Genomic DNA, 19,575 nt, shown 5'->3' with positions numbered 1-19,575 from the left:
AACAAACCCGACATTGCCGGGATGCCGGTTTCGCTCCTATAACTGCAGGAGGTCGTCTTCTAAGCGTTACATTGTTGGGACTTTTCGGTTGCCGAGCAACCAGCAGACACCAGGAGGTCACTGCGCCCAGGGAAGAAATAGTCCCACATATAACCCCCATAAAAACAAAAACAAATTGATGCTTTACATATATAGATATATGTACTGATTGAAGAAGTTGGATATACCGTGTTTTACTAGGGAGCTTTATAGGTGCTGGTAGGTGTATTTTGTTCATCTATCTCATTTATATGTATCAAATCATATATGATTATGCAACAACTGTGGCCATGTTACAATTGTATCAGTTGCGGTTGAACCATTGTCCTTAGGTGCTGCCTAAGGAGTACTTGCTATTCAGTTTGGATATCATAATGCATGGTTTTTAGTTTGCCAAATTCTCAATCTTGCAATGTTAATGAAAGAGAAATATTAATTTGTGGATCCCCCGTGTGATTCAGATCCACTCCAAAATTTAATAGGTTCTTCCTTGTCCGATGCTACACCAAGTTTCAGGAAAATTGGTCCAGTAGTTTTTCTCTAATACTGCTGACAAACAGTAAACAAGCAAACAAACCTAAAGATGATGGAAAACATAACCGTCTTGGCCGTGGTAAAAATCCCATAGATTTTGCCCAATCCACTGATACAAACATAGACTTAGACATTTGATGACTCTGACCTAGGTGGTATTTGTGCTCCCTAAAAAACAATAACAATAACAATAACTGCCCTAAATAGTCCTTTGCAGTATGTAGTCAGTAGTCATTCTTAGCATCTAATTAAAGCCCTGAATAGATCATTTTTTTTATTTTCTATTTTTATATAAAACAAGGGCCAAATCTGTTTAATGTAAAAGGAACATTTTGCCTGCTAACTTTAGCCACCTCCCTTCAGCTAAGTAATATTATGATCAAATCTCATATTTCACCTTATATTACAAAATCAGTAGTTTTCCCATACATTTCTGCAGGATACTCAATGAATTACATGTAAACCACAGGTTCATAGAGGTATATTTTAATGTTATTGTGTTGGATGGAAAGTTTTACATTTATTAGTGAGTAATGAGGACACTATATGCGTCCATTTAACTACCTCCTCCCATGGATTTTCAGAGTAAAGTCATCATAATCACTCAACAAACCACAGAATCTGTTTATCTGTAATGCATTTAACAATTTTTCTAATTGCTAAAGTCTTACAGCGCAATCAACATTGATGAAAATCCAAAATCCCACTGCCAGAGCCAGAAACTGTTGCACTAAGTCTCAAATCTGTTATGCCATCTGACAGCTACCCAGTTTCCTCAGATAGGAAATAGGATATGTACTCTGGATTGTGGAAAACTGCACAAATAATTATGAGATGGAAAAAAAACCTGCACCTAAAAGTAGCAACTAACTTGTAGCACAAATAATTTGTGTTCTCAACTGTATATGCTGCTTCTGCAATGTAAACACGAAAACAGGACAAGCAAGTATAATGACAAAATATTTAATATACAATTTCACGGGTCTGTTCATCAGCAATGTCCCATACTTTTCCCAGCACACTGCTCATTGCTGGAAAATGTTCAAACAATCATAAAAAACAAGGATAAAATTCAAAGATTATTTTTCCCTTCCATTCAAAACTGCTTATACGTGTAGAATCAAAATCCCCTTTAACATTTTGGCCAAGTATACAAGTTATCGTCTAACGTTTTTAAAAAATAACATTTTATCTTATGTTAGTCTTCATTATTTAACGATTATTCAGACCTGCCCTTCACTACACAGTGGATGCTGCAGTTTCTCCAAAGGTTCAGGGATCAGGTAGTCAGTCTACAGAGTGATGTAGTGTGTTGTTTACTGCTGCTATGGACCATCCTCACACTCCGGGGAAAGGACACAACCAGCATTCGCTTTCACTCTCTCTGATCCTGACGTTCCTTCAGAGCCAGAATCGCTTTCCGGTAAAGATCTGTCAGGAGACAGGGTCATCTGGTTAAATTAAAGTTGTGATTTCATCATTTCAGAGCCCAAAGTCTTCTATTATTTAAATAGTGGATAGGAGAAGTGGATGAAGCTCACCAAAGGTTGCAGAAAGGTCCACGGGTTGAGAATAAGCTTCATGCATCTCCTCCGTGTTGATCTTGTTTTTTCTTTTTACTGTCTTCACTTTCTTCTTCTTCCTTTTCCCCCCTTTAGCTACACATGAGATAAAACAATAATTAGATTTTCATTTTTAAACAGCTTACAATCAAAAAAATGTAGTCCATTGGTAACTGGTGACAACCTTTCAGCGGTTTCTCGTCATTTTCAGGTGATTCCGGCACATCCAGAATTTCTTCTTTCACTTTTGTTTTGCCCTTCAGTTTGTCCTTTTTCGGAGGGATCAGGGCACTGCTGGCTCTGTCTCTGTGACCAGAGTTTTCCTGCTCGCCTTCATTACCATCACCCTCCTCTTCCACTTCCTGTTCAATGGCCTCTTCTTTATCTTTTCCACTTTCCTTCACTTTAACCGGCTTCTTCTTCTTCTTTGTCGTCAACTTCTTTTTAAGCGTGGTCTCCTGGAAAAGAAAAAGAAGGTTTATAATGCCCGTTTCATTTGACATAATCATGGATGACTTCACTATTGTGACAAACAAAATATAGGAATACTTTAACAAAGGACACAAACATAATAATTGGCATTCTTGTTGGAAAGAGGCTGAGATACAAAGGTATGTTCAGGCTATTCATCAGTTAGTCAGTTGATATTAATTGTTCTGAGTCTAATGTGAATATTTGCTGATTTTCTGAAATGATGGAAAACTGGATATCTTTAGGTCTTAAACCATTTGTCAACCCCTTGGTTAATGCAAAGCCAGGATGGACAGCTTTGACTATTTTCTGACATTTTAGAGACCACTGGACTCTCATTTAATTGAGAAATAAATACCAGATTATTCGAGAAAGAAAATAATTGTTAGGGGCAGGAGCCTAAGTATGGTAAATAAAAACATAAAAAATTCTATCAACAAATAATCATAGTGAAGACTGACATCATTTGTACAGGCATACTTTACAGAAATATTCACCTCATTGCCTTTTTATTGGGTTAAACTATATAGTTTAATGTGCTTGAATGCATCAGACCTGCTACAACATCTACATTGAAGAAGATTATATTGTTATGATTTTTAAGGATAGTGTCAGAGAGGTGTTGCAACTGGTTTTTACTGTATTTATGTTAGAGACTGATGGGATTTTTGTGTAAGTGCAGGTTGAATTTATGGCTGAGCTTTCAATCACATTAGTTTTTTTTTTTTTTTTTAATAATGTAAGATTATCTCCTGACCTTTTGCAGCATGTTCCGAATGGGTTGCAGCTTTCCTTCGCTCTTGGTCTTTTTCTCCTTGTCTTTGGGCCGATGAACCTGACGAAGGTCTGACTTGCTGGATCGCATTCTGACATGAGAATACAAGGTCAGTGTGTGGCTCAGATGAACCCAACTTTAAAGTTTCAGCTGTCCTGTGCAGCATGTGAGTTATTTTAATGTAAAGGCCTTTCTTACCGTTCGACTTTGGTCTTTCTGCGTACTTTCTCTGTTTTTCCATTCTTCTCTTTCTCTCTTGGTTCCAGAGGCCTCTTGCTGTCCTGGGCTACTCGATTACAGAGCTCCGGGTAATCCAGACAGACAGCACGCAGCAACCAGCGAAGACCTCGCAGAGTCTTTCTGTCTGACCAGCGTCGCAGGTCCATTAAGGCTGAACAAGGCTCCTGAGTGACAAAAAAAAAAAAAAAGGTCAGTTTCTCTGCATGTCTTTAAGGTGTCCATTTATCTAAAATTCTCTCCTGCAGATTATTTGTTTACCTTATTTTCTGGCGCTATTGATTTAAGTCAGATCAGATTGCAATTGCAGATTGGAATTCCGATTGATACTTACAATATGGCACAGAGAGCGGCTCTGGTTGACCAGCTTCTCTAGAGACAGGATCTCGATCAGTTCACTTCCCAGCAAAGCGTTCATTTTATCCTGTTTGTTGGCCAACCTGCAAAAAAGAAGCAGAAGCAGAGTGATTCTCATGTCAGCATCACAATCATCCAATGAATAACTGTTTCTGTATGTTCAATCATTGGCCACCAGAGAGCAGTGTTTTCACTGCACATGGTGTCAGACCACATGTAAAATTCAGGTATAAAGCTGAGTGTAATTACACCAGTATGGGTTTTCCTGCCACCCTCGGTTGCCTCAGTAGGTCAGCAAGAACCTCTTTGACCTCCTTGATCCTCTGCCTGTCACTGGAGTCCACCACAAAGATGATCCCGTGAGCTTCTCCACACAGCTCCCTCCAGGCTCCCCGCGCCTCCACTGATCCTCCAACATCCAGCAGTGTGACCAGGTAGTTCTCCACCCGCAGCTCATTTTTGATGCAGCCAAAGGTGGGCCCTGCTTCCACACCATGGGGGACTGGAGCAGGAAGACACAGGTGACTTAGTTGTTGTATTTCAGCTCCCAACACTTCAGGTAAATTATTTTTAAAGTCATTCGCACTTTACCTCTTAACATTCCTCTGATGGAGGATGTTTTTCCCGCTTTGTCAAGTCCAACCACAAGAATGGTGACTTTCCTGCAGACAGATAAATACATTAGCATATTTGAGCTTAAGTAGTAGTTTTAATTGACATCTGTAGATTTTATCAGCACTGAAGGAGCTGTACATGTGCAAATTAATTTGATAAAAAAATACCAAAAGAAAAGGCAGTCTATTTATGATCTCTGTACAGAAAGCTTGTTTACTTCTCTTTGGGAGTTGGGATTATATTAATTTTACTACATAAACTAAGTATTTTGTTAGTAAGAAACATCTGAACACGAGGATTGTTTAGTCAAATATTGTCAATCTAAAAAATTTGAAGTTAGAAGTTTGTTGACAATTTTGAAGAATTGTTTTCTTTGTACCTGATTGGCTCCTGTATTTTGGAGACCCAGGTGCAGCAGTTGCTCATAAGGTTGAACATGTTTACTTGAGATGAGCAAGGTGTGCACAGTGGCCACCATCTTCTCTGGAACTGATACCTGCAAGCAGATGGCAAACTTTAGTATGACACACACACATACGCACAGAGAGGGCCGGCTGATTGAGTCACTGAGGGCCATGGCCCGGTCCGACACAAAGATTTTGTCTCTGTCTCCTGTGGGTTAAGGAGATTTTTACAGGTGGTCACTCCAGACACTGCCTTCACTGCCAAGTGTCTCTCCCGAGAATACAACATTCAGTCAGATCCAGGACCAAGTATTTCTCTACTTTCAGTCTCATTACAACCAAATATTTTCTTCTATTAACTTGTCCTGATATTGTCTTGTATGGTACTGATTATGTTTGAGCCCTGTAAAAGCATTCTTAAATGGCATGGGAACTATGAATCGTCCGCATGAGTCTTGAGTCAACACATATGCAGCAGGTGTATCTGAGGTAGTCAGGCCATGCGCTAAAAAAAAATCACTGGCAGATCTTCCAGTCCTTTGTCCATCGCATCTGTTCAGGCTGCATAATCTGCTAAAGCCTGTTTAGAATGTCCTGATTTTACAGTGTTGTTAGCAACAGTATCATCAATATCAACCGTTTTAAGTGCTTTTAAAACACAAACAAATCACTCTTCTGCAGTGCTAAATGCTGAAGTTCTGAAGTTCTGCACAATGACCAAGCTTTAAAGCAAACGTTTCCTCCATGTGGAAGTATGACAAATTTAGATTTTTTTGTTGTTGTTGTTTTGTTTTGTTTTTGTTTGTTTGCCTAACTACAATAAAATGTAATTGCTGAGATGTTGCTTTCGCTGAATTTTTGATTCTGGTCCATACTTAAAACTGCACAGAATACATGTAAACTTACATGTTGATTTTTAGTTATATTAAAAAGCACAAATAAAAAGAGACACTGGAATTTAAGCACAAATACGTCAGTTGTAAAACAATTTGTGTAGCATAATAAAAATCCCAATTATCAGCAATAAATGCTTTAAAAAAAAAAACTTACACTAGACTAACAGTTGGTTACTTTGTATTTATCAGTAAAAGAAATCAACTGTTTTATTAATATTTCTGTAATAATGTCTTCAAGATACTGAACAATGTGCCAGGCTAATCTCACACAGACAACCAGCAAACACAACACATGGTAAGTTAACTTTTGTAAACGAGTGGATTAAAGCAAAGCATTTTGTATTCAGCAGTCACTAAACTACTAGTATTCGATACAAATAAATGAGTACTCTACATGTAAAAAAAATGCAAAAACTAAAAGTTTAACAACCTGTTTGAGGAATACTTACAGTAAGTCTATGTCCATTCATTTGTTTGGGTGCTTGTCTCTACTAACATCTTGTACACACCAGCAACAAAACTAATCAGGCTCACACTAAGCCTTTGGTCACCTCATGTGGGAGGTGCAACATGGGAAATGTTGTGTAGGCATTTCAACCAATCCTGGAGTTCTCTGAGCCAATCGCTAAACCCATTGGATGGTGTGGTTCTTCTCTAACAAACCAAATGAAGGTGCACATATCTATCCATGAAACCTAAATGTGTCGCCTGGTGTGATGTGTGACGTGCTCTGATCTCCCAAATCAGAAAGTGATAGCATGCAAAGCTTTTGTACAGATTTAGAATCAACAACTTTAGTCTCTTAGGGAGATAATGACATCATGATGGCCTTGCCGTGTCACACTGCAATGTACTCACTGAGTTCACAGGTATAACTGGAACAAAGGCTAATATGGACCTATATTTACTTGTGAGGTACATCTTCTGTTGGATTAAACGGTTCTGGATGATAACAGTGTATCAAATTCAATTCAGTTTGATTTATATAGTGCCAATTCACTCCATAAATCATCTCAGACTGCTTCGGGCTGAGCAGCATTTGAAGACATTAGGAAAGAAAACTTCCTTTCAATAGGAAGAATTCTTTGACAGAATTGGACTCAGAGGTGAGGTTGGTGTGAGAGGAGAGCACAGAGAAGAAAGATGAACATAAATACACAATAAACATTGGGTAGGTTTATAAGATCAGAAATATTCAGCTCTGGAGCCAGAGAGACCTGCAGAAAGGTGCATGGGGAGAGAACAAACTACTGGAGAGAGAAGACACAAAGTCATGCGCTGGTGGCATTTAAATTCATAGAGTGTGAGAGGAAGGAGAGGAAAGGAGCTCGCTGCATCATTGAAGGTCCCACAGCAGCCTACAGACTTATAGGAACATATCTAATGGCTGTATAAGGGTCCCTTTAGCCCATCCCAACTATAAACTTAACCAAAAAAAAAAAAAGGGTTTTAACCCCTAATTTTAAAAGTAAAGAGGTTGTCCCAAACTGGGAGCTGTTTCCACTGGAGCAGCGGTAAGAATTTATTTACAAAACATTTGAATCACAAAGAGGTGAAAACTTTGTCATAGATATTAATTTTTATCTGTCTTTAAATATTAATTTTCTATTATGAAAGGCTTCACCTGATCAAGATATTACATAACGGTATTAATACAATCATGAAGCCTGTCAATCACATTTTGTAATGTAGCATTAGCCACTAGATGGCCTCATATCCACCAGATCTATATACTCTGCCAGAGGCTGCTATGCATCATGTAGTCCTTGTAAACAATATAATGTCTGTGTGTTCTAGTCCCTAATTAGATAAGATAAGTTTCCCCTGACACTAAATCTCACTTTTCTCTTTGTTGAATTTACATGTAGTTGCAACCTCTATAGTAACCAATCCTCATTACAGATTATTTCCTTTTTTCATGTTTAAAATCTGCTGAAAATATACAGCAGGTGAAAGAGCTGCTGCAGCCCTGATTAAATTGTAGGCAAATAAATGTCCAGTGACCTCTTTCTGAGACTCATAGCAGTGATTTCTGTTCAGGCTTTATCTCATTATGTCATTAGACCAACGTCCAATCAGGCACTGCCCTGCTCTGATGACTAAACTCATCCCAGACTCTGACCACAGCCCTGTGTCAGCTGACACTCAGACACAGACACACACACACACACACACACACACACACACAAAAACAGCAGCAGATAAACACCACCCCCGTATCTGTTCCTCCCCACATTGCAAACATGTTTCAGACCCCCAACTGCTGATTTTGCAGTCTCTCTTACAATTATACAACTTTACACGGTCAGATCTACTTTAAAATAATAGTTAAACATCATGGGGAATATTCATTCTCCCTCCTGAGCTAAATCCAGAAGAGCTTCATTCTTGACGAGTCATCTAGTGTGTTGTTCCTATATTAAGTCCAACCTTCCCCCACACACACACACTCACACATGCAGACACACACACATCCCGACCAGTCTGTGCATCAGGTGTCGGCAAATGTAATTTATTTTGGGACGTCACTTGCTTGATACATCTCAACACATACAGTCTTTGCTGTTTGTAAGTTTGAGCCAAGACCACTCAAGTTGTTATCAATAGTAGTTTTTTTTTTTTTTATCTCCCATTAACTGTATTAAATACAAGACGGAAACAATACTGTTTCTGCTAATGTGAGGAAAACAGGCAGAATGATCCACATCAAATTATTCCCTAAATCAATAAGATGTGTTTAGCATTCACCTTGTAGGTTTTTATTTTTTTTTTCCAAATCAAGATGATTAATTCATTAGTCTACGTTTTGCATGTAACTGATTGCTGCTGCTTGTAGCTTTATATATATTTATTGAGTCGAATCAATCTCATTAGTCCCTCAGCAAGAAATTTGATAAGTGTATTGACTAAATGTTGAGATTTTCCTTTCATAATAGTTCAAAGCAAAGAGAGAACTCGTGTTTTATGTCAGGGTTGTAAAGAATTTAAAGCAGACAAGCAGCGTACCCTCTCTCTGACCTGACTGACTAATAAAACAGTGCACAGGGCATGCTTGGTGCTACGCGACAGGGTTTTCTGTCCTCCTCTTCTCTGTGGCCTCTCAGAGCACAGAGCCTGTGCAGTCTGAAGTCAGTGACCCACACCACTGCTTCACCAAACACATGCATTAGTAATGACGAGCCTTCGTGCATTGTGGTGACCCCCTTTCCCAATGCCAAGCTTGTGTCAGCGACTTGGAGGAGATCTGATTAGACAAGAAAAGGATTTTGTGTAAGGAAGCTGTGTAGAAACTGTTGCAAAATGTGCTAGGAGCACCTCCCTTTGTTGTTTTTTAGTTAAAGAGGAAATTACAGCAAAGATATGTGGAAGTCAGCTCTTTTCTTATTCAGTACAAATATATTTAAGCTGACACGCCATGCAGATACCAGCCCGAGCAGAGAGAATCATTTTGTAATGGAGCTGTTAGATATGCCACTACTGCTTGTGCCTTTCTCATGCACCTTACAAACAAATAACTCTTGTTTGTATAAGGAGTTGAACAAACATCCCGTTTGTTCTGTTCAGTTGCTTCACAAAATGTTGCCTAATGACCTTTTGCTCTTTACAAATAGTATTGTAATAAGGAAATGTCTGTGAGAAACTGAATGAAAGGATTCAGTGTGTGTGTGTGTGTGTGTCTGCACCTGTTCATGTGGCAGCTCCACTCGCAGGCCTGCAGGTCACTGCAACAAGGCCAAGTCTTCCCTGCTGGTGGAAACTAAAAATGGAGGTGCAGAGAAACTGATCTCTCTGTGCTCGCCCTGCACAGTGCTTCCATTTGGACATTTCCAAAACAGCCTGCAATACAACAACAGCGTGTTTCTCGCACTGTTTTCTCACATTTCTCTGTGTATAAGCAGCAGTTAGTCTGAGTCCAGAGAGACAACTTGTCTTTGTGCTCCTCTCAGTTCACAGTTTTCTCACAGATCGTGAGTTATTTTAGTTGAACTCAGAAGACGCCCACTGTGATTTTACAGCTGTGACCTCCACGGGCACAACATACCACATGTAGGGCAGCTGAAAATAACACAGTTAGATATTTGATTCTGTATATTTACAAATTTCTTCTAACATTTCTATCGCTACGTCTGATGTTTTTATCCCCTTCTTTTTTTGATTATTTGGTTATGTGTTTTCTTTCTCCTGTTTATACTAATACTGTAGGCTGTTAGTCTGTGCTGGAAATTTGTATCTCCCCAAGTGTTTACACAGCCTACTCTTTAAAAAAAAAAAAAAAAAAAGAAGAAGAAGAAGAAATTAATTTATTGTAATTAATACTTCTCTCTAGGATTTTTGTTTTTAGTAATAGTAAAAATATTCTACAGTCGAATAATTTCTTGTAATTTGGCATGTTTTTAACTTTTACGTGCTTTTATGCTTAATTCTATGTCACTGAATAGGTAGATATTATAGCCTGTACAGGCTATAATTCATATATCGGCCTTCAGAATAGATGTCAGACTAAATTAAAAACCTTTCTTTGTTCTCCGTGCCTTCAAGTGCCTGTATATGTGCACATCGCATACTCGGCATATAAAATAGCGCCTTCAGTGTTTCTGCAACGCGAACTCGTTTTTCACGGTTTTTTTTTTTAGATTTATGTGTTGGTGTTTATTTAGAAAGAAACGTCTCAGAATTGTTTTCAATCAACGTTTTTGAATTATTGTATTTATTTTGAAAACTGTATTTCCGGTATCTGTCTGCGCATGTCTGACTTGACGCAACTGTTTCGCTGACAGCAGCCCTACAAGTATGCCGACACGGAGCCACCCAAACCTCCCAGTCCCCACAGTCAGACTACTCGCTGGGTTTTGAACCAGGAACAACGGGTTCACTGGAGTTTAGATCTCCCTGTGTTTTTTTTTTTTTTTTTTTTTTTTAACGGGGGTTGCCCGGCAGGAGTGTTTTTTTTATTTTTTTTTTTTTTTTTTAATCCAACTGACAGCGTTGACGAGGCTGAAGTTTCCCGAAAACTGCACACAAGGCAGCGGGTCAATCTGTGGTGCCAACAGTGAGGTGGTTTTCTCTGGATTAAAACGGCCCCGCGGCACATGAATGCCGCGGACGACGGCGGTAAATCAGACAATACAAAAACCCCCTGAGAGGTGGCTCGGTGTGTGTCTGCAGCGGCGCGGGGAGGGGGGGGGGGGGGCTCAACCCAGCGGCGAAGTTAAACACAATGAGACACCAGCGATGATCAACTTGGTGGAAAGTTGGGAGAGACGGCGCAATAAAGGACATATTTACAAAAAAGTGATGCTTTTGGAGACGGGTTCAGTTTGAGGATCCCGTGGCGTCTCGTTGCTCGTCAGACGCGTCCAAATTTGAACATGTGCGAAGTGGCCGCGGAGGAGAGGGAGATCACGGACATGGACCGGTGCTCGTCGGTGGTGGACAACGGGGTCATACTGATGGTCAATCACAGCCGGATCCGTCCTCCCCTCAGCGTCGTGCTGGCCACCGTGCTGTACTGCGCCGAGTTCGTGTGCGCCGCCGTGCTCAGCGCCATGTACCGCAAGACCGACGATGTCGTCTGGATGGGCTACACCATCGCCCTCGTGCTACTGCCCGCGGTGCTCATTCAGCTGGCCCTGACCTTTATCCACAGAGACCTGGGTCGGGACCGGCCTCTGGTCCTCTTCCTGCACCTGCTGCTGCTCGGCCCCGTCATCAGGTGGGGAAACACAGGGGGCAAGGGGGGCTGCGCGTGAGAGGAACATTTAACAAACCCAGACACCTTACAGTTTGGCTGGTCATAGATTATTTGTTTACTCAGCAATTCATAGATTTGATTCGCAGTAAATTAGGCATACAAAAATTAATCACTGACTTTTTCCGATCAGTCCCTTCATTTTCATCTTCCTTTAGTCTCTCTTATTGAACATGCAGTTTCCACTTTTCTTTTCACAGTGTAGAACAACAGTTCATGCCATACAAATTTACAATCATTGTTAAGTGCACATCACATGACGCTGCAGCCTTTTATTAATGGATTTGAATAGAGCTGCAACATTCAGTCGATTCATTGATCGGCCATCAACAGTCAAAGTCACATTTTACCAGAATAGTGACTTTTTAAGAGTACAGTTTGGAATATTTCACTGCTTGTCCTTATAAATACTCATTATTCAGACATCCAAGAGTTGCAATGATTAGCAAGTAGTTAGTTGATCAAATTTAACAGCATATAGTTTGACAATTGTTGCAACTTTAAAGTAATTTTTGGAGCAAAAAGGCCAAGAATTGTGAGGAGATTGTGCTTTTCTTTCACATACGTGATAGGAAACTGAATCCTTTTGGCTACTGGACTGTACAAGTGCTGTGAAAATAACAAGACATCACTTCCTGCTAGGCAAAGTTGTAATTGGCATTTATTTGTATTACTATTATTTAGTATTTTTTCACTTTTACATAGATTAAACCATTCAAATTAAAATAATCTGCAGGTTAATAGACGATGATAATAACAGTTAGTTACAGCCCCAATGCTGACTGACTCATTCATCCAGTTATTATTCTGATAACTTTGGTTGAACCAGTGTTTTTGCACTGAATAAAGATTGCAGATTTGGCAGAAAACTGTGTCACTCCAGATGGAAAGTGAGTTCAGTATGAGAAACAGGAGGGATGACTGAACATAACAACCTCCCACATCATCAAACATGGCTTTACAGGGACAGACTTAAAAACAAACATCCTTTCCTGGTTTATCCCTCCTATCCTTTTTTAATTTGAAGTCTCCCTGATGGGGAAATACTGCAGTTTAAACTCTGAAACCACACCGTCTATTGACTTTGCACGGCTGGTTTCCACCCTTGTAATGCATCCTTTATGCTTATGACTTGTTCCACTCAGCTGTATGACCTCATCTCAGATAATGGCACCCAAAGGCCTCTGTGCTGCAGCACAGTCAGATCACGGATTTGGCTAGACTGGATCAGCAGGAGGAAGAGAGGTTTCAAAGGGATTGTAAATGTTACCAGAAATGATAGAGCTTGAGTTTTATTTTTGTTTTTTGGAAAAGATACAGATGAGACAATCTACAAGAAATCAGCAAGTAAGGTTCAATATGTTTTAAAAAGGTCAGTTCAGTTCAAGGAAGGAGTTCTGTTTGAATACTGTCAGCTCACACCTCAGTGACGGTTGATCTTAGCTGTGATACCTGTTTGGCGAACCGTGACTCATTTAGGATGAGGTAGGCAGAGACTTGTGCTTAAGGTCTATAAGATTCAAATCTACAACTCCTCCTTCTCTCTTTGACCTTTGATTTGTCACCAGTGTGCTCAAAAGGAGGTGTAGGGAATTTACAATACTATAAGAGTTAATTGAAGGGTGTGTTCTTTCATGGGGCAATAAATTGAACTTTTTCTTTTAGTTGGAGGTTACTTGCCAAAGAAAGAATGTTTTGCAGGAGAAAGTGTAGCTAAAAGGCATTTGAATGGTTTGATTTATGCGTAAAATATATCAGGGCCATTATATTTCAAGAGCATTTGCAGATAAGAAAAGATGCAGATAAAATGATGGATAAATTTAGAACCAGGAAATTTGCTTTGTAATGCAATTCAAAAGATAGGAAATTATCTTCTCTTCTGTGTTAAGTAAACCGTGTGTTTGGTCCTTGTGTAATACAGTGTATCAAAACAAGGCCAAGAATTTACGTAATTCCTGCTTTTCCAGTTGTGATGAATGCCATTTGAGTCAAAAGGGCTTCATGAATCAGGACAATGTATCATATTTAAAGATTATTTATTTACTAGCACGCCCTACAATATTCAAAGTTTCCACTATAACTGGATCAAGGTCATGCTCTCAGTGGTTCGGGCCGAAGGTCTATAATTATTCAGGAACACATTAGAAATAAAGCCACCAGAAGCTCCTCAACAGAAAGCAGAATAAACACTTTTAGTCTGCATGTTGAAGCGTACAGTGCAGAAGTCCTGTATTAGGAATGAATTGCTGATTGAATCACATTTCTACTGTAAGAGAGTGGCAGAATCCCAGCAGTACTGACAGTCTAATGTGTGACTTTTGGAAGGGGTTGTAACATGAAGAGATCAGATCCCACAAACATTAAACTTACAACTATTATACTTAAGAATTATTTAAAGAACCACCAGAAGGAAACCTTTCTTATGAGAGGATGAACATCTTCAAGAACCTCAAACATGTCCAGAGGCCTCTGAATAAACTCGGATCAAATCTCAAGCAACATCCTTATGCTAAAAGTGACATGCAGGGGGAACATTTTTTTGTTGTTTTTTTACCTTAAAATAACAGCTTCAAAATAATTTTGATGATACACTCACTCAAAAAAAGAAAAATCTATCAGCTGTTCAAATCAAACAAATAAGCTAAAACTACACATTTTGAAATGTGTTTATATTGCTCAATGTCGCAACTAATATTTTGTGTACAGAACATGTCTGAAGTGTGATAAGAAATACGATAAATAGATTTTATTCTTAAATTTGGAAGTCAGAGTAAAGACTTGAGATTTCTTTTCTATTACTTACTGCTAAAGGCCAATATTTTTTGATAAACCCGCTGACTTGAAAATGATTTCCATTCACACCAGTTAAAATCAAAAGCTTGGATACATCAAACAAAAGACAAATAAATGTATGGTTCTGCTGAACAACGTGAGCACCTTCAACCAAAAGCAGCTGCATCTGGCGGTCAACTATGCGCACTTGCTTTCGATCCCCTTTCACGTCTCGCCTCCACCCGAGAATGCTTCGCTCATGCCGATGATTTAAAACAGCAGCGACCATGAAACGGCTTCTAGTCTGGCTGCATCTCTAATGTAATCACTTTTTGCAGTTATCATCTGTTACTCTATAGCCATAATATATCTCTGATGCAGGCTTGTAATGTGAGGCCACTAAACAAACATTGTTATTACAGTACAGCTCGGTCCGTTCTGTTCTCCGTGTTCTTAATATTCTGTTTTGTTCTGTCTCTGGGCTGTGCTGCTGTAAACAGATCACCTCAGGTCCTTCTTGCCTCAGATGGGAGGTTTCCTGTGTGACTTGGGGATGGTGTGATTGCTGAGCCTGTTGCGACACGGTCAAACATACCATATCTGCTATCAAAAGAGTAATTTCAGCTCATAATGTTTACAGACAACTGCATATAACTATATATCTCTTATTTGTAAGAGCCTTGTTTTAGTTGTGCTGCAGTCTTATCTGAAGACAATACGACGGTATCCACAGAGTCAGGATTATCTTATGATGATTATATTATTACTAGCTGGACCTTGTCTTAACTCGTCTCCTTAAGTATCCTCCTAACGCAGGAGCACAAACTACATAATTATTCTGTCAGCTTGGACCAGTCTCGACATGCACAGCTTCTTGTTGTGTGTCTGTTTTTGTTACAAATGCCTCAGTCTGATGAGGCCGTGTCAGTGAGCCTGATGGGGTCATTTCAATGCTGCCAAAACAGGATGATGTTGCTAAAAAGATGCTGAAAGAATTTCCTGTAAACTCTGCTGCCCTGCAGTTGGAGATCAATAGCATGTCGCTTCCAGACTTCCTTTTAAAGGCATTTCTTCTTCATTTGTGTGGTGTTTGTCACACCGCGCTGCTGTAATCACACACTGAGGGAACAGATTGCATGTTTAGACTGCAAATTCAGAGCTGCAGCTCGTCTTTTCCTTATAAATCCCTATAAATCCATAAGATGCTGCCTTGGAAGTCAGCATATTGAACCTCTTGGCTAATGCATTCGTCTTTTGTGCTGTTTTTATTCCACCCCAAGTGAAATTCAGTCTGCCTCCGAGTCGCTTTACAGACTCCTAAGTGCATGCTGGCTCGAGTTTAGCACCGCCGTGCTGCGTCCCGAGTCCATTGTGCTGCCAGATTTCCTGGCAGGGGATATCGGTAAATCAGGTTTTTCTGTCTCTTCTGTCTCTGCTTCTCTGTAGTCAAGCTCGTACACAAATTCTGAAAAACCCTGATCAGAGTGAAGAATAAAACGTGTGTGAAGATAGCAGGGTTCCCACAAGATTGCTCCTGCTAACCTCTCCAGTTTGGGTCAAACCCAGTTCACAGGGAGCTTGGTGCTGTAAGTAAAGAGTGCAATCTACCTACGAGTAGCAGCTGAAGCAACAGTGTCTGAAAATACATTGCAGAGTAGAGATGTGAGATTTAGTGCTGAGGGGGAATATCCGAGGGCTGAGGGTTGTGTTGCTGAATGCAGATCTGCAGGGCTTTGAGTTTCAGGTCATTTTATTTGAATATTATTCAGGAGTTACAGTGTTGACATTTTGTGATTTGGCAGGGATAAACTTACGCTTTCAGTTTCCACTGTTTCACTTTGAACTTTTGTTTCTATGATTTGAATAAGGCGTGTGGCATGTGGGCCTCCAAAAAACATTTAAGCATTTGATTTTCTTTATCCCCCACTGCTTTTCTTAAATATTCAAATATTTTGTCTTTAAAGTTTGCAACCTGCATTTGTGGCACAGAAACCCAGTTAAGTGTAAAACCTGTTTCCCTCTTCCTGAACATTGTGGATTTCCGCCGAGACCAAATACAGAGAGCATTCACCTTGCAAACCTTCAGGGAACCACACCCTGAGAGCCTCAGGGAACTGCGTCTTCTTTCTTGTGACTGCCCTCTGCTGGAGCCTCATTCCTGTTTGTTTAGCTGTGATTGACAAAGAGATGTCTATTTATGATGGATCCCTTCCATGAGATGACATATCTCTCAGATCACTGTTGTGTTGGTGAAAAATGTGCTAAACTGAAGACAAACCACAACAACAAATTGCTGATGAACAATCCCTAAAACTATAAATACTTTGCTTTATTCTACATATAGTTTTGCTTTATAGCTTCTCTTGCCCCTACATGTTCCTACTATGATTAAAAGTAGTCACAACACAGACATTATTACTCTTCGTGGTGGCGCCCTGTATGTTAAACATAATGTTGCACTGCCCCCTGTCGGTGTGTAAATATCACTTCACGCTCTCTTCTCTCGTCCTCAGGTGTTTTGATGCCCTGGTGGTGTATTTCAAGGCAGGTAAAAAGGAGGAGCCTTATCTGACCATCTCCAGAAAGATCAGCCTGAAGAAGGGACAGGGGATGCCCATGGAGTGGGAAATCGGGCGGACGGAGCGCACCCTGGCCATGCACAGGAACGCCTTCAAACGCACCACGGTCATCCAGGCTTTCCTGGGCTCCACGCCTCAGCTGACGCTCCAGCTGTACACCACCATCCAGGAGAAATACGTCCTCCCTGCGAGACGTAAGAATCACTGAGGGGTCGGGGGTCAAGCAAATGTGCCAACATTAACTTTCTTTTAGAAAGCACTGATTTACAGGCTCTTGGCAGGCTTAAATGTCTCTCACAATGAAAATTCTGAAATTCTTTAAGACTGTGACTCATCACCTTGATTTAATGCTGTACAAAAAAAACAGTTTTAGTGAATGCAAATGTCATAACAACACCAGGAAAAGTAAGTTAATGGCAGTCTTTCCGTGCCCGCATAATTGCGCCTTTCAACAAAGCATTTTTGAATGATTTTCAGTTGCTCTTGATATTTGTAAAGTCTAACAGGTGACTTGCGTCTGCGTTCACAGTGACTCTGATGATCATCACCCTGATCTCCATCACATACGGAGCTCTTGTGTGCAGCGTTCTGGCCATCCAGATCAGATTTGACGAGTACAAGTTGTGGCTCCGCCCTGCAGCTTACCTGTGCATGATTGTGTGGAGAGGCTTGGAGATCGCCACTCGGATCATTGCTCTGGTCCTCTTCAGCACGGCTCTCACCCACTGGGTGGTCCTTGTGGTCTTGATCAACCTGCTCTTCTTCTTTTTCCTCCCCTGGTGTCGCTTCTGGGCCAGTAAAGGATCACTAACTGAGGCCGTAGACAAAAACTTCTCTAAGTTGGGCACCGTGGTGGTGCTGTGCATGTTCACGCTGCTCTACGCCTGCATCAACATGTTCTGCTGGTCGGCGGTGCTGCTGGACCTCACCCAGGACGAGCTCATCGAGAAGAAGCAGCGCTGGGACCTCCTGGCTATGTACTACTGTGGACGCTTTGTTGAGAACTTTTTCCTCATCACACTCTGGTACTTCTTCAAGTCGGACTTCTACGAGTACGTGTGCGCCCCACTGCTAGCCGTGCAGCTGCTCATCTGCTACAGCCTCGCCGTGCTCTTCATGCTGTTCTTCTACCAGTTCTGCCACCCGTGCAGACGCCTCTTCAAGCACAACATCCACGACTGCCTGCACTGCGTCTGCTGCCAGAGAGGGGGGGATGGAGAGCGGGGGAGGCGGGGGAAGCTGCCATCCTCCTACTCCACAGCCGGCACCATGGTGCTGGTGCCAGAGGAGCCACTGGAGCTGCTGGACCCTCAAAACTCACAAGCTCCCGATTTCACCAGTCAGCTGGGAGAGAGGGAGACGGCCATTGTTGATGACATGATGGAAGCAGCCTGAGAATTGATTCAATTTATTAATTCTGATCTCCAATGTAGAGATGCATCTTGGGAATAGATGCTGGTTCCGCCAGGTGCCCCCCCCCCCCTTTCCCCGCTGAACGAGGCCTTGAGTAGTTAAAAACAAAAAACAGGATGTTTTTGATTAAATGAGGTCATGTGTTAAAGAACAAACGTTTAAATTTTTTCCTTAAGTGCACAAAACTTCACTCATTCATGGTTCTGAGAGGGATTTAGGTGAACTCCTGATGTCTTTATTGAGGATGATTACGCACACTTTAGGGCACGGTGAGGCCCTAGTGTAGCAAAGAATGTAGCGTGTTGAGATATGCAGGGATGCACAAAGGCCGCTGTTGAGAGAGCAGCACTGAGCCAGGTGGTGTGAGGGAAACGTGCCAAGTGTGTCCGAAGTGGACGAAACACTGACCAGGACACCCCCAGTTTACTTCCTCTAAGGGTTTTCAAACCACAAAAGCCCCTTTGCACATGTTTGCATCTGTACTAAACCGACTTAAAAAAAAAAAAAAAAAAAAAAAGAAAGAAAGAAGAAACAGCAGAATGGCAAGAAAAGGTCAGAGGAGGAGTCATTTATCTTCCTCATACTGCTGTTATGAATGCCTTTTGTTGTTCACTTTCCAATCTGGTTTCCTTAATTAAAAAAAATGTTTTAATGTTGCAAAAAGACAAAACACATTCAAAGTTAGTGAAAATATCCATCTGAAAGAGGCTTTAGAAAATATAATTTGTGTAACACTAGAGGTAATTCAGAAATAATCTTGCACCTGATGCATTAACAGGACTCTGAATGAGCTTAAACTTTATTGAGGTGCTTTGAACTTTTGCTTATTTTTTATGTTTTGTTTGTTGATACAGTGCCTTGACTACTGTTGTATTACTTGAACCTTCAATAAAATGTCATAAACTAATTCGTTCATTAAAAAAAAAAACATGTCTACACACTTATTCGTATTGTCTTATTCGTGCACTGTAAACCTATATGTGTGATATGATTGCGTCAGTGTCTGCAGGGTAAAAGAAGGCGTTAAGGTGTGAAGGACACTTCCTCGTTCCTGCCGTGCGTAAAGTTTGTCCAACCCCAGTTTCCAGTAGGAATGTGGTCATTCAGCCGCAGGAGGGAAGCCTCACCTCTAAACTTCCCGAACTGCGCAATTTCTCATCGCCGCTACACCT

The 19,575-nt window shown here is 40.7% G+C and overlaps 2 protein-coding genes across 3 annotated transcripts; one reads left to right on the top strand and one right to left on the bottom strand.

Moving 5' to 3' along the window:
- Positions 1-1,520: 1,520 nt before the first annotated feature.
- Positions 1,521-9,707, bottom strand: arl13a (ADP-ribosylation factor-like 13A). Of its 2 annotated transcripts, none has more exons than XM_069694157.1 (10): positions 9,574-9,707; positions 4,970-5,086; positions 4,567-4,637; positions 4,225-4,477; positions 3,953-4,058; positions 3,580-3,785; positions 3,364-3,472; positions 2,320-2,593; positions 2,115-2,231; positions 1,521-2,004 (listed from the first exon to the last, which is right to left on the bottom strand). In XM_069694157.1, exons 1-10 carry the CDS (start codon positions 9,579-9,581, stop codon positions 1,949-1,951), a joined length of 1,317 nt encoding a protein of 438 aa, XP_069550258.1. In that variant the 5' UTR covers positions 9,582-9,707; the 3' UTR covers positions 1,521-1,948. The 2 variants fall into 2 exon arrangements, with proteins under 2 accessions (XP_069550258.1, XP_069550257.1); XM_069694156.1 differs by lacking the exon at positions 9,574-9,707 and adding an exon at positions 6,340-6,392.
- Positions 9,708-11,076: 1,369 nt separating this feature from the next.
- xkrx (XK related X-linked) lies at positions 11,077-19,343 on the top strand. Its single transcript, XM_069694296.1, has 3 exons — positions 11,077-11,603; positions 16,925-17,184; positions 17,520-19,343. Exons 1-3 carry the CDS (start codon positions 11,260-11,262, stop codon positions 18,383-18,385), a joined length of 1,470 nt encoding a protein of 489 aa, XP_069550397.1. The 5' UTR covers positions 11,077-11,259; the 3' UTR covers positions 18,386-19,343.
- The last annotated feature ends 232 nt before the right edge of the window (positions 19,344-19,575 follow it).

The sequence above is a fragment of the Brachyistius frenatus genome, unplaced genomic scaffold, assembly GCF_029030835.1.
Source record: "Brachyistius frenatus isolate BFR_SWC_R1_liver_20210118 unplaced genomic scaffold, ASM2903083v1 Contig_17, whole genome shotgun sequence".
NCBI lineage: Eukaryota > Metazoa > Chordata > Actinopteri > Embiotocidae > Brachyistius > Brachyistius frenatus.
This window is presented reverse-complemented; position numbering and strand designations above follow the sequence as displayed.